This window comes from Prionailurus viverrinus, chromosome E1 (genome assembly GCF_022837055.1).
Source record: "Prionailurus viverrinus isolate Anna chromosome E1, UM_Priviv_1.0, whole genome shotgun sequence".
Lineage (NCBI taxonomy): Eukaryota > Metazoa > Chordata > Mammalia > Carnivora > Felidae > Prionailurus > Prionailurus viverrinus.
Window position 1 is genome coordinate 19,987,172 of NC_062574.1, and position 16,145 is coordinate 20,003,316.

General features: G+C 49.6%; 1 protein-coding gene and 1 pseudogene across 4 annotated transcripts in view; both read left to right on the forward strand.

Annotated features, from left to right (window-relative positions):
* The window catches only part of ADAP2 (ArfGAP with dual PH domains 2), a 47,920-nt gene extending 35,502 nt beyond the window's left edge, over positions 1-12,418 (forward strand). For all 4 annotated transcript variants that reach the window (XM_047832380.1, XM_047832379.1, XM_047832378.1 and 1 more), the window contains 5 exons: positions 2,787-2,870; positions 6,081-6,143; positions 7,457-7,534; positions 8,187-8,415; positions 9,644-12,418. In XM_047832380.1, coding sequence (XP_047688336.1) covers positions 2,787-2,870; positions 6,081-6,143; positions 7,457-7,534; positions 8,187-8,415; positions 9,644-9,678 — 489 coding nt within the window. In that variant the 3' untranslated portion in view covers positions 9,679-12,418. The remainder of the gene's footprint in view (positions 1-2,786; positions 2,871-6,080; positions 6,144-7,456; positions 7,535-8,186; positions 8,416-9,643) is intronic.
* A 1,448-nt stretch (positions 12,419-13,866) lies between these two features.
* Positions 13,867-14,900, forward strand: LOC125151392 (60S ribosomal protein L13a-like; annotated as a pseudogene).
* Positions 14,901-16,145: the final 1,245 nt, after the last annotated feature.

The window sequence follows — 16,145 nt, forward strand, 5'->3', positions numbered from 1 at the left end:
TTTATTTCTTTTTGAGACAGAGAGAGACAGAGCATGAACAGGGGAGGGGCAGAGAGAGAGGGAGACACAGAATCGGAAACAGGCTCCAGGCTCCGAGCCATCAGCCCAGAGCCCGACGCGGGGCTCAAACTCATGGATCGTGAGATCGTGACCTGAGCCGAAGTTGGACGCTTAACCGACTGAGCCACCCAGGCGCCCCAAACATAGTACTTATTTATTTCTCTAAATTCAAGGACCCCCAGGGGCACCTGGCTGGTTCAGTTGGTTGAGTGTCCTACTTTATTTTTTTAATTTTATTTTTTTAACGTTTATTTATTTTTGAGACAGAGAGAGACAGAGCATGAACAGGGGAGGGGCAGAGAGAGAGGGAGACACAGAATCTGAAACAGGCTGCAGGCTCTGAGCGGTCAGCACAGAGCCTGACGCGGGGCTCGAACTCACGGGCCGTGAGATCATGACCTGAGCCGAAGTTGGGCGCTTAACCGACCGAGCCACCCTGAGTGTCCTACTTTAGCTCAGGTCATGATCTCCCAGTTCATGAGTTCCAGCGCCTCACTGGGCTCTGTGCTGACAGCATGGGGCTGGCTTCTGATCCTCTGTCTCCCCCTTGCCCTCTACCCCTTCCCTGCTTGCACTCTCTCTCGCTCAAAAAATAAAAATAAAAATAAAAATAAACATTTAAATTCAAGGACCCCCATTCCCCAAAGTGGCAAGAAATCTAATATCAACCCTCTTTCTTGACTTCCTCCCTTGGTTTTACCAGAATCTTGGGACTGGGAGACATGGAGGAGAGCCCTGGTTCTTGGTCCATGGTGGGCTCTCTGCTGTTGCCCTGTGTCCACAATGGATGCCCGGGGCCACCCTTCTGTGCCAATCACTATACGAGGGCTTTTGCTGAGGTGCCCAAGGTCTCTGATACTTACAGTTTCTGGCCCCTCCCATTTGCCCAGTTGTAGAGCATCTGAAAGCTTGGGTCTGGCCATTCTCTTCCCTTCAGTGCCCCAGCCTCTCTGTTAGAGAGGCATAAATAGAAGCTGCAAACTCATGCCTGCGGGAGCCAGGTAGGTAATTGAAAAGTGAAGTGGATGGGGCACCTGGGTGGCTCAGTCCATTAAGCATCCAAATCTTGATTTCAGCTCAGGTCATGATCTCATGGTTTGTGAGATGGAGCCCCTCGTCAGGCTCTGTGCTGACAGCATGGAGCCTGCTTGGGATTCTCTCTCTCTCCCTCTCTTGCTGCCCCTCCCCTGCTTGCACACTCACTCTTTGTCTCAAAATAAATAAATAAACTTAAAAAAAAAAAGTGAAGATGGCTAGAAGGCAGGAAAACCTGTATAGAGGATTGAAACAAACATAACTTCAGGAACCAAACAAACATGTATGCAGGTTGGATTTGGCCCCATGGTCTCCAGTTAGTGACCAAAGTGAAGGTCTGGGTGAGTCTTTTCTGGAATGGCCCCATTCCTTTGGTGTCTGGGAGCTGAGAAGTTTATTAATTCCCAGGCCAAGAGAGCTCTGAACTCTGGAATACTAGACCAGTGTGCTTGGCTGGCAAGAGAGAAATGGTAATTGTGTTGCATTCCTGGGAAACCATAGTCAAATGAATTTCTCAATCACCGCATTAATTACATCAAGGTGTAGCACTGCAGCTATTTGAACAATCTTTCGGCTCCCCCATTCCAAATTCTTGGGAGAAGGAACCTGGTAAGCCCAATTTAGCCTCTACCTTGGCCCAGCCCTGGCCCAGTTGCTGTGGCCAAGAAGGGGAGGATCTTAGCTGCAAGTGTGGCTGCAATTGTGGGTGAGCGGTGAGTGGGTGAGAATGGGTGGGGTGGTTCTCACAGAAGCAGGGCTTAGGACTGGGCAGAAACCCATTACAACAACTAAACTAAATTTGGGGATGAGTAGAAGCTCTGTGTGGGGGGGAGGGAGGAGGGGTGGGCCGGGCAGAATGTGAGAGGACGAACAACATGATTGGGAGGGTTGCAAATGGTTTTGTATGGAGAGAGCTCAGAGGGCAAAGTAGTCATACTTAGATTTTTCTCCTGAGGGTGGCAGAGAGGGCTCTAAGCTAGACACGGTTGCATTGTCAATGAGAAAATTGCTCTGAAAAAAAAAAAAAATCACTCTGGCTGTTGTCGGTGGGGGGGGGGGGGGGGGGCGGGGACCCATTGCAAAGCAGCAAAGCCAAGGCAGAGCCTGCTAGACAGGTGGTTCACCAGGTAAGCGACGATGGTGGCCCACACTCGAGGATGCATTCCCCCAGTGTGATACAAGTCCAAGCCGGCTTGGGCCCAAGTTACATGAGCATTGCTACCGGAGGAGAATCCCCAGGTGCACCTGCCCCCACTTGGGAGCCGATCTTCAACATCTGAGGACACTTGCTCCTCCAATTGTGTCCCACTGGCCAGCATCACATCACCAGAAAGCTTGTTAGGAATGCAGGATCTCAGGCCCCACCCACCCCCAAACCCACTGGATCCAAATCTGCACTTTAAAGAGATCCTCAGGTGATTCTTATGCATATTAAGCCATTGCGGAACTCCAGTGCAGTTCACTTTCCTCCTCCCCTGGGCTCTGGATGTCTCCAAGTCAGAGGGTTCCCACCTGCTGGGGGGGGGGTGGGGGGGAGCGTCTGGGCTCTGTGATCAGCGCACTGGCCGCTGAGCAGAACTGAGGGTGTGTGCATGTGCTGAACCTGAAGACCCAGCCCGCTTCCTGCCAGCGGACTCAGCCCCCCTCCCCCACTCCATCTCACGGGCTGATGTCCTCATTTTTCTCCGCAGGAGATAGTGGACTGGTTCAATGCCCTCCGTGCAGCCCGTCTGCAGTACCTAAAAACGGCCTTTCCTGAGCTCCCAGAGTCTGAGGTGAGCTAAATGTGGACCCCAGCCTCTGAGTCTCTTCCCTGCCACCTCTTTTCCTTGTCTGCTGACCCCCAAAATACTCAGAGGCTAGACTAGCTTTGTTTGTGGACAGGACCTCGAGATTTGGGGGTGGATACCTCAGAGGGAAACCAAAGACTCTTTCTTCAGGGGGTTTGGCCTCACACATGGCAAGGCAGCCTCCAAAATGCAGGTGAGACTCTCTCTTAGGGATGCATAGCCACTGTCCCTAGTGTCAAGGGGCTTGGGATTGGGGCATCTCTTTCTGACCCCTCCTCCCACTGAAATGTGCAAATGATCCTTCATGTGCTGCTTTCAAAGTGCTTTTCAGCCCCTTTTATCTTGTATTCCCTCATATCCAGTAATCCCTTGTAGCAGCCAGTGAGATGGGGTAATCATTCCCATTTTAGTGATGAGAAACTGAGTTCCAAGAAGGTCAAGTGAATACCCAAAGGTGCTCTTCCCATTCGAGTGTCCTCCCTTTGCCCTTTTGTGTTCTGGTCTCGGGAAGGTGATGGGATCTTCTCCATTACAGTTCTGACAGGAACAGTCTTCCTTCTGTGGCCAAGGTAACGGTGACCCTGAGAACTTCATTTTGGTTGTCCTCAGACATGTAGGGCATCTGTCTGCATCTCTCAGGTGTGTGGGGCAGAGGATGCTGCCTCGAGCCAGGAGGCTTGGGTTCTCAAGGATGCCCTGTCACTAACTCGCTCTTTGACAGCTGCTGGTTATGGCACTTCTCCAAGTATCGGTTCCCACATCTGTAAGACGGTGGTTGGTCTGGGTCATGTTCAGGGTTCCTTCCAGCTCTGAGGTGCTATGGGCTGGTGTCTGCTTTAGGCCCTGCTCTTAGAGGATTTTGTAAATGATGGGGGTGGAGATGCCATATTAATCCTGGAACTTTTTTTTTTTTTTGAGAGAGAGAGAGACGGAGAGAGACAAAGAGAGAGAGGGAGAGAAAATCCCAAGCAGGCTCTGCGCTGTCAGCACAGAGCCTGATGTGGGACTCGAACTCACAAATAATGAGATCGTGACCTGAGCCGAAATCAAGAGTCGGAGGCACGACCAACTTAGCCACCCAGGTGCCCCCCCCAACCCAGTATTTTCTTATTCCAAACTGTTAGACCCTCCTTGAAAGCTTAAATTCTCCTTAATTCCACAGTTTTCAGGGAGCTAAGTTTTGGAAATGGGTGTCCACTCCAGGCTTGGTGATGCACCGAGATCACAACTCCCTGGGAGCGATTCCAGCCAAGGGTCAAGACCTTCCGGGTCTGCAGAGTCAGCACCCAGCATGGGTGAATGCACGCTCTGCGAGGAAGGCGTTGTGGGTGCTGCCTGCTGACTGGAGATCTTGGAGGACAAAGTGTAGACTCTCAGCCTGAGTCATTGGGCTGACTCTCCAACTTTGCTGACCCCTGCAGAGGAAATTGGTCTTTGGCCAACTCCTCAATGTCCTCTTGCCTCCCCTCACCCACTGTTGATCTCCACCGCCTCCCCCCGCCCCAACCAACATCTCTCTGCTGCCTTAACTCCTGCTGTGCCCACGTATGTGTGAGGTTCTGGACAACTGCCTGGACCTGCCTCAAGCTTAGGGATGCAGAGGTCAGACAGCTGAGAGTTCCAGTGTGGAACGTGGTCCTAGACTAAGAAACGTGTGGCCTCTGAAGTCAGAGAAGCTGATGTGTTACCTGGGACACATCACCTCACCTCTCTGAGCCTCGGTTGCTCCTCTGTCACCATGGGACAGCGCCTACTTTCCAGGGCTGTTGTGAGAATCGAGTGAGCCAAGGCTTCTGACGTACAGCAAGCAGCACTCCATCCATGTGATCTGCCTTCTTCTGGTTGTTTCCCTAGGCCTAGCCCAGCCTTGCCCTGGCTCAGGTTCAGACTATTAAGCAGCTTGGGACTCTCTTTTCCAAATGAAGGAACTAAGGCCTGCAGAATGTATTTTAGGGAAAGGGGAGTTTATTTTCTTCACAGTTTTCTTCCTTTCAGACTTCCCAGACTTTACTTCCCCTTTGTCCCGTCCTGGGCTCTGGAGCTCTGGAGAACCCCCTCTGCCCTCGGAAGCCTGGGCTGTCATTGGAAGCTCTAGGCTGCCAGTTTGACCCCCTAGGGTATAGGGGGCCAGCGTTAATTCCTGGAAACCTCTCTGAGCATAGGTTGGCAAGCCGGAAGGGCTCCTGAAGATCACACAATCCAGTCTCCTTATTACTCAGGGGACATGGGCCCAGAGAGGGATAAGGTCTTCCCAAGGTCATACACCTTGTCAAGGTCAGAACTGCAGCTAGATCCCAGGTCCCCCTGCTCCTAGTCCAGAACTTTCTCTGCTTGCCTACTCTGCTACCATCTCCTGTGCGCCTGCGTTAGAATCCCCAGTAAGGACCAGGTCTTGGCCGGGGGCCTGGCCAGAGGGCTCTGGCATGTTTATGCTCAGTGTCATGGTGAAGTGGCGGGAGAACCGCGAGTGTCTGTCTAGCGTCTGGCAGCCCTAGGTGCAAATCCCAGCTTTCTGTCCTACCAGCAGCCTGAGTCAGGGAAAATCCCCAACCACGTCTCTGGGGCCTGGTGTGTTCAGATGTACAGCGAAGATAAAAATATCCACCTCGCGGGGCGCCTGGGTGGCTCAGTTGGTTAAGCCTCCGACTTCGGCTCAGGCCATGATCTCGTGGTTCATGAGTTCGAGCCCCGCGTTGGGCTCTGGGCTGACAGCTTAGAGCCTGGAACCTGCTTCTGTGTGTGTGTCTCTCTCTGTCCCTCCCCTGCTCGTACTCTGTCTCTCAAAAATAAATAAAACATTTACAAAATTAAAAAAAAAAACCCACCTCACTCGGTGGTTGAGAAGGGTACCCAGAGCCTGACACAGAGTAGACCCTCAGAATATGCCCCCTGATGACACCGGGAGGGTCTCCTCAGAGCCTCGCCGATGTCTACCTCTTGGGGATACTGAAGGAATCCTTAGACTAACTAAGTCCTTAAACCAAGATTCGGCTCTGCCGGTAAGCTCTGCAAACATCTGAGATGCTGTCGTCTGCCTCTGGTGAAATGTTAATATTGCACCCATCCCACGTTCCAAATATAGCCCCGTGAACCACGAGCACACATCCTTCCCCATTCCAAACTTCCCCTTTGTTGGGGAGCCTTGAGCCCCTGGCATGTGAGTCAGGGGTTCAGTGTATGTCTCTCTTCCCCCAGCTCGTGCCCCTCATCACCAGGAACTACCTCAAACAAGGCTTCATGGAAAAGACGGGCCCAAAGGTACATTTCACCGCTGTCTGTGGGATTCACAGGGCCCTGGTTCCAGTAGGCAGTAGGGCAGGATTTGGGAAGTAGGAAAGTGGGGACCTAGGGGGGTGGGAAGAGGAAGGGAAGTAACCCAGTGTTTGTGAGTTCTTGGGGCCAAAGACCAAGTGGAGACTGGTGAGCTGGTATGTGTTCCAGCATCGTGCTGGCGCATCTCCCGACCCGTGGGCATCCCCTCCTTTATCAGCATCACCGGCAGCTTCTTTCTCCTTGGCTCCGTCTAATTGAGCCGACTCCTGGGAGAGCAGAGCTGAAAAGGGACTCTTTGGGGGACAGCTTTTGCACTTGCCAGAACCCCTGTGTGCTTGGTTCTGGGGACCTACCGGGACCGTCCGTCCAAGTGAGACAGGGGCTCGTGATTGGTCTGAGAAAACACACCTCTGCACACACAGGGACACACCCCTCCCCAGCACACACCCCCTCCCTCCAACTCAGCCCCTGCTCTTTCACTGAACCTGCCCCAACCCCCAGTGTTGCTCATCTGCACTCATCTGTGAAGGCAGGGAAGCCTGGCGGCTCCTGGACCTCCCTTGGAGGCCTGTGGTGAGGGTATCTAAGCCCCCTCCTGGGTGCTGAGAAGGGTGAGGCTCCAAGCCAGGAGTCTGGCTGGTGAGGGTCCTGGTGGTTGGAAGGGGAGGAAGAGTGGAAGGGAGGAGGAGAAGGGAAAGCAGAGGGAGCCCCCTAAAACAAAACAAAACAAAACAAGACAAAACAAACTCCCAAAGCAGCAGCAACTCAATGCTTTTTGATTTTTTAAAGGTGTACTATGTTGACCAGATGGTTGTCAAGACTGCGGTGGAAGGGATTAGGCAATCGGGTGTGAAAGAAAGCCCCTGGGCAGCTTAACAAGGACTGGAAGGGTTGCACATTGTGTTTTCTGCCTTCACCAGCCAGTGGCACAGCCAGTCTGCGGTGATTCTTGCGGGGGGCTTTCTTTCCCCTGACCTCGGTTGCAATTCCGCCAAGGCCAGCGCTTTCAGCATTGCTGAGCAGTGACTACTTCTGATTTCCCCAGCTTCCTTTTTCTGAGACTTCTTGTCCACAACCTGAGAAGGAGGAGGGCGCCTCTTCCTACCCACAGCAGCACCCAGAGGCACGGGGCGCAGCTGGCAGGGGGTGAGAGGGTGGGCAGAGCCTTCAGGGAGGAGCCCTGGGGTGTCTGAGGGGGAGGGGACTGGCCAGCTCCCGAGGTGTAGCCCAGGCCGGCTCTCTGACCTCTTTGCTACCCCCACTCGGCTGACCCTGGTATGAGGTTCCCTCTTTTGCAGCAGAGAGAACCTTTCAAGAAAAGGTGGTTCGCCCTGGATCCCCAGGAGCGGAGGCTGCTCTATTACAAGAACCCACTGGTAAGAGCCACTGCCGGCCCCTCTCCAATGCACCCCCAAGCAGAGGAGGGGTCAGTACTAGCCGGGGACCGTGGGGGAAGCTACAGGGCTGGAGAAGCCTAGCGAGGGACACACCTCCACCTTTGCTTGCCTCCAAGTCATCTCCCGGGCGTGGAGCTATTCTCTCGCACCTTGCCGGAAGTCGTGTATCCTAAATGCTGCCAATGCAGCTAAACAGGTCATTTCTCATCCTCCAGTTTCCAGTGCTCACTTGTCACCAGGAGGCTAGTGGTTAGGACTGTGGGCTTTAGAACTTTCAGCCCTGCCACTTCGTGGTATGCCTTGGGCAGAGCACTTAAATCTCTGTGCCTCAGTTTCTTCCTCAGAGGTTGCCATGAGGATTGTATGAGTTACTTAAGGTAAACCGCTTGAAATCTTGGGGCATATAAGCTGTCCATAAATGTCAAGTATTATTTTAACAGATCACATGTGTGATTTATGTTTTTTTTACCCTTTCACATTCTGGGTCCCACCAAACAGAAATCCCCACCAGAGACCCCTGCCATGCACATAAAACACCTCTTTCTAAAATAGAGCTGGGGAGATGGCAGGGCTGCAGGTGTCTCTCTGCCCCAGGTGTGGCCTCTGATGACCACACGTCTTCTATTTCCAGGATGCCTTTGAACAGGGCCAGGTTTTTCTTGGGAGCAACGAGCAGGGGTATGATGTATATGAAGACCTGCCCAAGGGCATCCGAGGGAACCGCTGGAAAGCTGGCCTCACCATCATCACCCCTGAGCGGAGGTTCGTCTTCACCTGCCCCAGCGAGAAGGAGCAGCGGGAATGGCTGGAGAGCTTTCAGGATGTCCTCTCCCGCCCCCTGACGCCCCTCAACCTCCTCGGTAAGACACACGCACGGCCTGGGGTTGGTCCTTTTGGCCAAAGGCAGAGAGGGGCCTCGTGGGGTTCAGCCGTGAGCCCTGAAGCCGCGGTCATGGCTTTTCCCATTTTCTTCTCTTCCTGCCAAAGAAAAGTACAGACAGTGCACATTATTATCAGAAAGCCCTCTCCGTCTATGCAAAGTTCCTCTGTGGGGAGCCCTATCCCAGAACCGCTGTGTCCAGGAACCAGCAGCTTCTCTCTCTGTCCACCCTCCCCCACCCCTCCCAGTCCCTCTCCTCCTGAGAAAACCCTGGCCTATTATTATTAGCTAAGGTCACACCCACTGGGCAGCCCCTGCCCCCCAGTCTTGGGTTCCTCCCTACCCGCAGAGGGAAGGCTATTTTTAGCACCCTTCTTTTCTCTGGATCCTCCCTTCTGTCTGCTTCTCTCCTCCTCCCCTTCACCCCAGATGTGTTAGAAGTAGGTTTCTTTGTGGCTGACAGCTCTGTGAAAAACGGGAAGACATTCTGAGTTAGGGCAGGAAACTTCTGGCCCAGGGCCTGGTTGGGGGCACCAGGGAGAACTTCTGTGTTTTTGAAAAGTACAGGGTGAGTGAGTGGGTGACCCCACACGGGCACTTAGGAGAAACCCTTGTGCCCTTTGAATCTGACCAGTATAAAACACACACTCTTTTCACTGTCCAAAATCTTTTTTTTTTAATGTTTATTTTTTATTTTTGAGAGGGAGACAGAGACAGAGGCAGAGAGCACACACAAGCAGGGGAGGGGCAGAGAGTGAGAAAGGGAGACACGGAACCTGAAGCAGGCTCCAGGCTCTGAGCTGTCAGCACAGAGCCTGATGCGGGGCTCGAACCCATGGACTGTGAGTTCATGACCCGAGCCAAATTCTGGCGCTTAACCGGCTAAGCCACCCAGGCGCCCCTTCACGTTCCAAAATCTTAAAACCAAGAGCCTAAGAAGCGGACTTGGAAGTTGTTGGCGAAGGGCGTCAGCTGGTGCTTCCTTTTCCCCATGGGCCTGTGTGTCTGAGTCTCGAAGTTTCTGTGTCTCTCACTCTCTGCTTTTCTCTCCTTCTCTGGTGTGTGTGTCCCCTCTGTCTCGCACCCTTTTGGTCGGTTTTTCATTCTTGTTCACTGTCATTGTGCTCTGTCCCCTCGCTGTCCCTTCTCTTCAGTAGGACTGCATTGCCGTGGTTATTGGCTCAGCTCTCTTCTCGTTCCTCTGGCAGCTGCATCAACAGAGGGCAGCCACGGCCGCAGGTGACCCATCAGCTGAGGAGCTGGCCACTGGTCACCCGGAGCTTGTGGTGGGAAGGACAAGTTCTCACCTTGGCCTTGGTTGCCCAGCTGGAGGGCCCCATAGGCAACAGCCATCGCCGGCCATGAACTCTGCCAAGACTGAAGCTTTGGCCTTTACCTGTTGGCTCCCCAGGCCTTCCCACTGCCCAGCCCTGGGGGTCTTGGGGCTCTGGCACATGTCCTCAAGGCCCAGGACATCTGAAATGAAGGCACTGCAATGGAAAGCCACCCACCGTGTCATGCAAGTGGCATTTTTGCTCAAAGAGAAAAAAAGTTTAATCTGGATCTAACCATGAGGAACTAATCAGACAAATTCACATTAGAGACATTCTCTGAAACAGCTGGCCTGGACTCTTCAAAAGTGTCAGTATCATGAAAGATAAAGTAGTGAGGAAAGGGTTCTAGATTTAAAAAGACTAAGGAGGCAAGAAAATGCAATTCATGATTCTTGACTGGATCCTGCATTTTTATGATTTATTTTTTTAAAGATTTTTATTTGTAAGTAATCTCTACACCCAACGTGGGGTTCAAACTTACAACCCCAAGATCAGGAGTCGCACACTCTCCTGACTGAGCCAGCCAGGCTCCCCTGGATCCTGGATTTTTACAAAGCAGCTATAAAAGACATAATGGAGGGGGGCGCCTGGGTGGCGCAGTCGGTTGGGCATCCGACTTCAGCCAGGTCACGATCTCGCGGTCCGTGAGTTCGAGCCCCGCGTCAGGCTCTGGGCTGATGGCTCAGAGCCTGGAGCCTGTTTCCGATTCTGTGTCTCCCTCTCTCTCTGTCCCTCCCCCGTTCATGCTCTGTCTCTCTCTGTCCCAAAAATAAATAAACGTTGAAAAAAAAATTTATAAAAAAAAGACATAATGGAGATAACTGGGGAAGTTTGAACATGGATGTATACTAGCCAAGAGTGTTGTAAAACTGATAATTATGTTGTATTTGTGTAGATTGTTCTTGTTCTTCAGGGATATGTGCTGAAGTGTTCAGGGGTAAAGTGTAATAATTTTTAGTCTACAACTGTCTCTGAAATGGTTTGGCAAAGAATAAGTGTATGTGTACATGTATATATAGAGTATATACATATATATGTATATATATAGTGTATATATATATATGTATAGTGTGTGTGTATATATATATATAAGATAGGAAATATATATACAGGGAAAGAGCTAGAGAAAGCGAGCCACTGTGCAACATGTTAGCAGCTGATGAATCCAGGTGAAGTATAGATGAGTCTCTATTGTCCTTTTTGTGCAAACTTTCTAGAGATTCAAAAGTGTTCAAACTTAAAAGTTGGAAGTGGGGGAAACTTTTAAAGAGACCATCCACTTCTCACTCTTCAAAAGCACTGTTTTTTCTACATGAATCAGAAATGTCCGTGGGAAAGTCCCATCTTTGTGCACATCTGAGAAGAAATTAAAACCCAGATTAATAAACAGAACAAAACAAAACTTTCTGTGAAGAAAGAAGCAAGTCAAGGAGAACCCCACTGGACCCCAGGGCAGAGAGAGAGCCATCCAGTTGGCGTGCCAGCTCTGGCTTTGCCACTAACTTGAGATTGTTGGACACCTCACCTTCCTACCTATGTGCCTTGGTTTTTCGCTTTCAAGTGAGGAAGTTGTACTAACTATTGAAATGCGATGCAAGCAACACATACTTTTGAGCAGCCCCCCGGTGCCAGGTTCTGTGCCAAGCCCTGGGAACAGGGCAGGAACCAGATGGTACCTGCTGTCCCAGATTACAGGCTTCTGGAAGGCAACTCTTATACAGGGTGGGACAATGGCACGCGTGTCCAGAAAGGAAAATACAGGCTGCTGTGGGAGCATGCAACACAGGGTTGCCCCTAAGGAGGGGGAGGGGAGGGCCTCCGTCCTCTCCAGAAAGTGATGTTAAGTGAAACCTTAAAAGTATTTAGAGGTTAGTCAAAGGGAAGAGGGTGAGGAAAACGCTCGTCTGAGGGAAAAAAATGTTCAAAGCCCCTTAGATGGCAAAGAGGAACCGAAAGAAACTTGGAAAGGCTGAAATGTTAGAGAAATAGATCACCGAGGTCCCAGCTCTATGATTCTTTGTCCTTCAGGTCACGTGCAGAAAGACACTTAGTGTTCTCTCTTCATTTTGGTGGAGACCCAGAGGGCTGGGAGTGTCTTATTCTCTGCTTTTTGTGGGGGTTTCCTATGGATCCCCCAGAGGGCTAGCAAAGTTATTGGAGTGTCTTTGTTGAGGCTTCCTGACAGCCCAGACATGATGTGGGTGCTCCCTCTTCTGGCTCCTAAAGCACCTTGAAAATGTCTGTTTCAACACCTGCTGGGTTGTATATTAAGGGTCTGCTTTTTTTTTTTTTTTTAAATTACCGGTGAGCTCTGTCTAGAGAGGAAGAAAGAAATACACAGGCAGTAACACAGCTAGCTACCTGGCGTTAAGAAGGAAAGTCACATGATCAGACTTTAAGTTGAGGAAAACAACACAGCAGCATAGCATAGGAGTAGGAAGCGGAGAGACCAATTGGGAAGCCACTGCAGTAATCACAAGCATCATTGTAATGTGTAATTGTGGGCCTGCACCCCAGCTCTCCTTCCCATCTCTTCTTTCCTAAACCTCCTTCTCTTGTCCAGAAAAGAAAGCCATACCTCTTACCCACCTTAAACCTTACTGGAGTACATTGCTTGAAGGCATAAAAATCACTGGGATGCCAAATAAAGAAACCATTTGGGGGCGCCTGGGTGGCTCAGTCGGTTGAACATCCGACTTTGGCTCAGGTCATGATCTCACGGCTCCATGAGTTCGAGCCCTGCGTCAGGCTCTGTGCTGACAGCTCAGAGCCTGAAGCCTGCTTCAGATTCTGTGTCTCCTTCTCTCTCTGCCCCTCCCCTGCTCACGCTTTGTCTCACTCTGTTTCTCAAAAATAAATAAATGTAAAAAAAAAAAATTTAAGAAACCATTTGAAAGAGTGACAAGCCTTTTTTTTTTTACATTTTATTTTTTTACATTGACATTTCTTTTGTATTGTTCTATAAATGTTGAGATATATATATATATATATATATATATATATATATGGCCTCATACCACCCCATTCAGAATAAAGAATGGTTACGTCACCTTAAAAACTCCCTAGTGTACCTCTTTCTAGACACACCCTTCCCCTGCCCCCTGGCAACCACTGCTCTGTTCTTCATCAGTCCAGTTTTATGTTTTTGGAGATGTCATATAAATGGCATCATTCATATGTAATTTTTTTTACATCATATGTGATATTTGAGACTGGCTTCTTTCATATAACATCCCTGAGATTCATCCAAGTCATTGCATGTATCAACAATTCTTCCCCGTTGTTGCTGAGTAGTATTGCATTGGATGGACATACCACAGTTTGTTTACTCAATGGAATAGTACTCAGCAATAAAAAGGAGAGAATTGTGGATACACACAACAATATTGGAGTGAAACTGCCAGGCCATGTGGTGGATGTATGTTTACCTTTATAACAAACTGTCAAACTGTTTTCCAGAGCGGGCCATTTCACATTTCCGGTAGCAACGTATGAGAGTTCTAGTTACTCTGCCCAGAAGTCCAATGGTCTGTTGTGCCACAGAACCAGGCAGAGAGTTCCAGTCATTCTGTATCTTCACCAGCACTTGGTATTGTCAGTATTCTTAATTTTAGTAGTTTTCAGTAGATATGTAGTGTTATCTCCGTGGTTTTCATTTGCATTTCTCTAGCGGTTGATGATGCTGAACATCTTTTCATGTGCTTATCTGCCAACTTTATATCTTTGGAGAAGTGACTGTGCCTATGTCTCATTCTTCAAAAAAAAATTTTTTTTTTATTTTTGAGAGAGAGAGACAGAAAGAGAGAGGGAGAGGGAGGGGCAGAGAGAAGGGAGACAGAGGATCCCAAGCAGGTCTGCGCTGTCAGCAGAGAGCCTGGTGTGAGGCTTGAACTCATGAACTGGGAGATCATCATCTGAGCCAAAGTCTGACACTCAACTGACTGAGCCACCTGGGCACCCCCATATCTCATTTTTTAATTGCATCATTTTAATTGCATCATTTAATTGCAAAAAAAATTCTTTTTTGTTTTAATTTTTAAATTTAGAGAGCGTGCCTGTGAGTGGGGGAGAGGCAGAGAGAGAAAGATTGCTCAGCAGGCTCCATGCCCAGCATGAAGCCCATGGTGGAGCTTGATCCCACTACTCTGGGATCATGACCTGAGCTGAAATCAAGAGTTGAATGCTCAACTGAATGAGCCACCCAGGCACCCCAGAGGTTCTTTATACTTTCTTGATGCTAGTCCTTTGACAAACATGGGATGTGCAAATATTTTCCCCCAATCTGTTAACAGTTCTTCCCCATTCTCTTAACAGTGCCAGTGAAGGTTTCTTAAGGCATTGAGGTCAGGGTTTATGACTTCCTTTGTTTTTTTGCAGATTTTTGTTGGTGACAAAGTTTGGCATTAAAAATGGGGTGTTTTCCCCAGGCGGCTGCTTAAGATGGAGGAGGGGCAGGTCCTGGGGCTCAATGGCGGGGGCCATCTCCTGGGCCACCTGGAAGCCACTGTGTCTAAACAGGTGCTGCTGGGCTGGAAGGTTGTAGTGGTGCGCTATGAGGGCATCAGCACTTCTGGCAATTTCTACAAAAACATTAAGTACCTGGCTTTCCTCCACAAGCCGCTGAGCCTCAACCCATCCCATGGCCCATCCCCAGAGCTCAGCCGCATCTTCTGGAGGACAGTGTAAGGCACGCTGCCCCACAGGACCATGGGAGGCCAGGCTTCCCTGGACCGCCTCAATGTGTTTGATGGGATCTTGCCACCCTATGACAAGAAAAAGGGGATGGTGGTGGTTCCCGGTGCCCTCAAGGTTGTGCGTCTGAAGCCTACACGAACATTTCCTTACCTGAGCACCTGGCTCATGAGGTGGGCTGGAAGTACCAGGCTGTAACAGCCACCCTGGAGGAGAAGAGGAAGGAGAAGTCCAAGATCCATTACGGGAAGAAAAAGCATCTCATGAGGCTACAGAAACAGGCCAAAAACAATGTGAAGAAGAAGACCGACAAATACACAGAAGTCCTTGAGGCCCACGGACTCCTGGTCTGAGCCCAATGAAATTGTTTATTCCTCAATAAATAAGTGAGGGAAGGAATGAATGAATACACAAACAAATAAATATTAAAATAGGGTGCTTGGGCTTATATTTGGATATTTTGAATTCACATAAAGTGGAGTGGAAATAAGGATGATGTACATTTAATGACTTCTTCCCCTGACAAAATATACTTTGTCCCTGAAGGAATCCAGTAAGGGCAAAGCACTGATAGATGTTAATGGCAGTCATACGGCCATTTCGTCCAGTGCACAAATTCAGGAACTTGTCCTCTCCCATCTTTCTTAACATTGGAACCCAGTGTCACAGTGATGTGGATCAGCACATCTGTTTGAATTTAACAATGATGTCAGACTCTCCGACAGAAAATGAGCCTTGTTCATGGGTCTTTACATCTAGGGCTGACTACCCACCTCTACCCCTTTTCTGGTAACCATTGCATGTTTTTTGCATGTAACTTTTAGGAAGTGTCCAAGAAGACATTTGAAGAGCATTGGTTAATCTGCTCTTTCAAGAAACTTAGGTGTCTCGTAGAGAAGAGAAGGAGAGGTGGCTAGAGGATGCTTCTCGCAAAGATTTTATTTAATGAAAAAAAATTTTTTGAACGTTTATTTATTTTTGAGAGAGAGAAGAGAAAGAGTGCGAGCGAGGGAAGGACAGAGAATGGGAGACACGGAATCCAAAGCAGGCTGCAGGCTCTGAGCTGTCAGCACAGAGCCTGACCTGGGGCTCGAATCCACGAACTGTGAGATCATGACCTGAGCCGAAGGCGGGCGTTTAACCTACTGAGCTACCCAGGTGCCCCTTCAAAAATTTTATTTTTTAAGATGGAAAATTTGAGCATGTGTCTTGGTATTGTGTCTATATGTCAGAAAAGACAGGCGTGGAGAAGCTGAGTTTACTACAAATGAGGAAACCATGGAACACAATCCAGGCCAGGATAGGCAAAGTAATGCTGCCCCCACTAAATCTCCGTAAGCTTAACCTATGCCAAGTTTATTTTCCTCCTTTACTGCATGTTCTAGTATGGGTCTGCAGGGGGTCTGCTCATCTTGGACACTCAGAGACCCAGGTGACCAATTGATGGCCTCATTTTCACAGTCAGGGCATTTGGCAGAAAGGGATACAATGACTTACTAGCTCTTTAAGCTGATGGAAAAGTAACAAGTACTCTGCATGTTTCAAGTGGGCCAGAGAAGTGTTAATCCCACCAGGTGCTGGAAAGAGCTGGAAACTCCCATGAGTGGCCTAGTACGTAGTTCTATTGACTACTACTTGTCATTTCCGGTACTGGAAATAGCCACAAATTTGTATTATCTTGTAC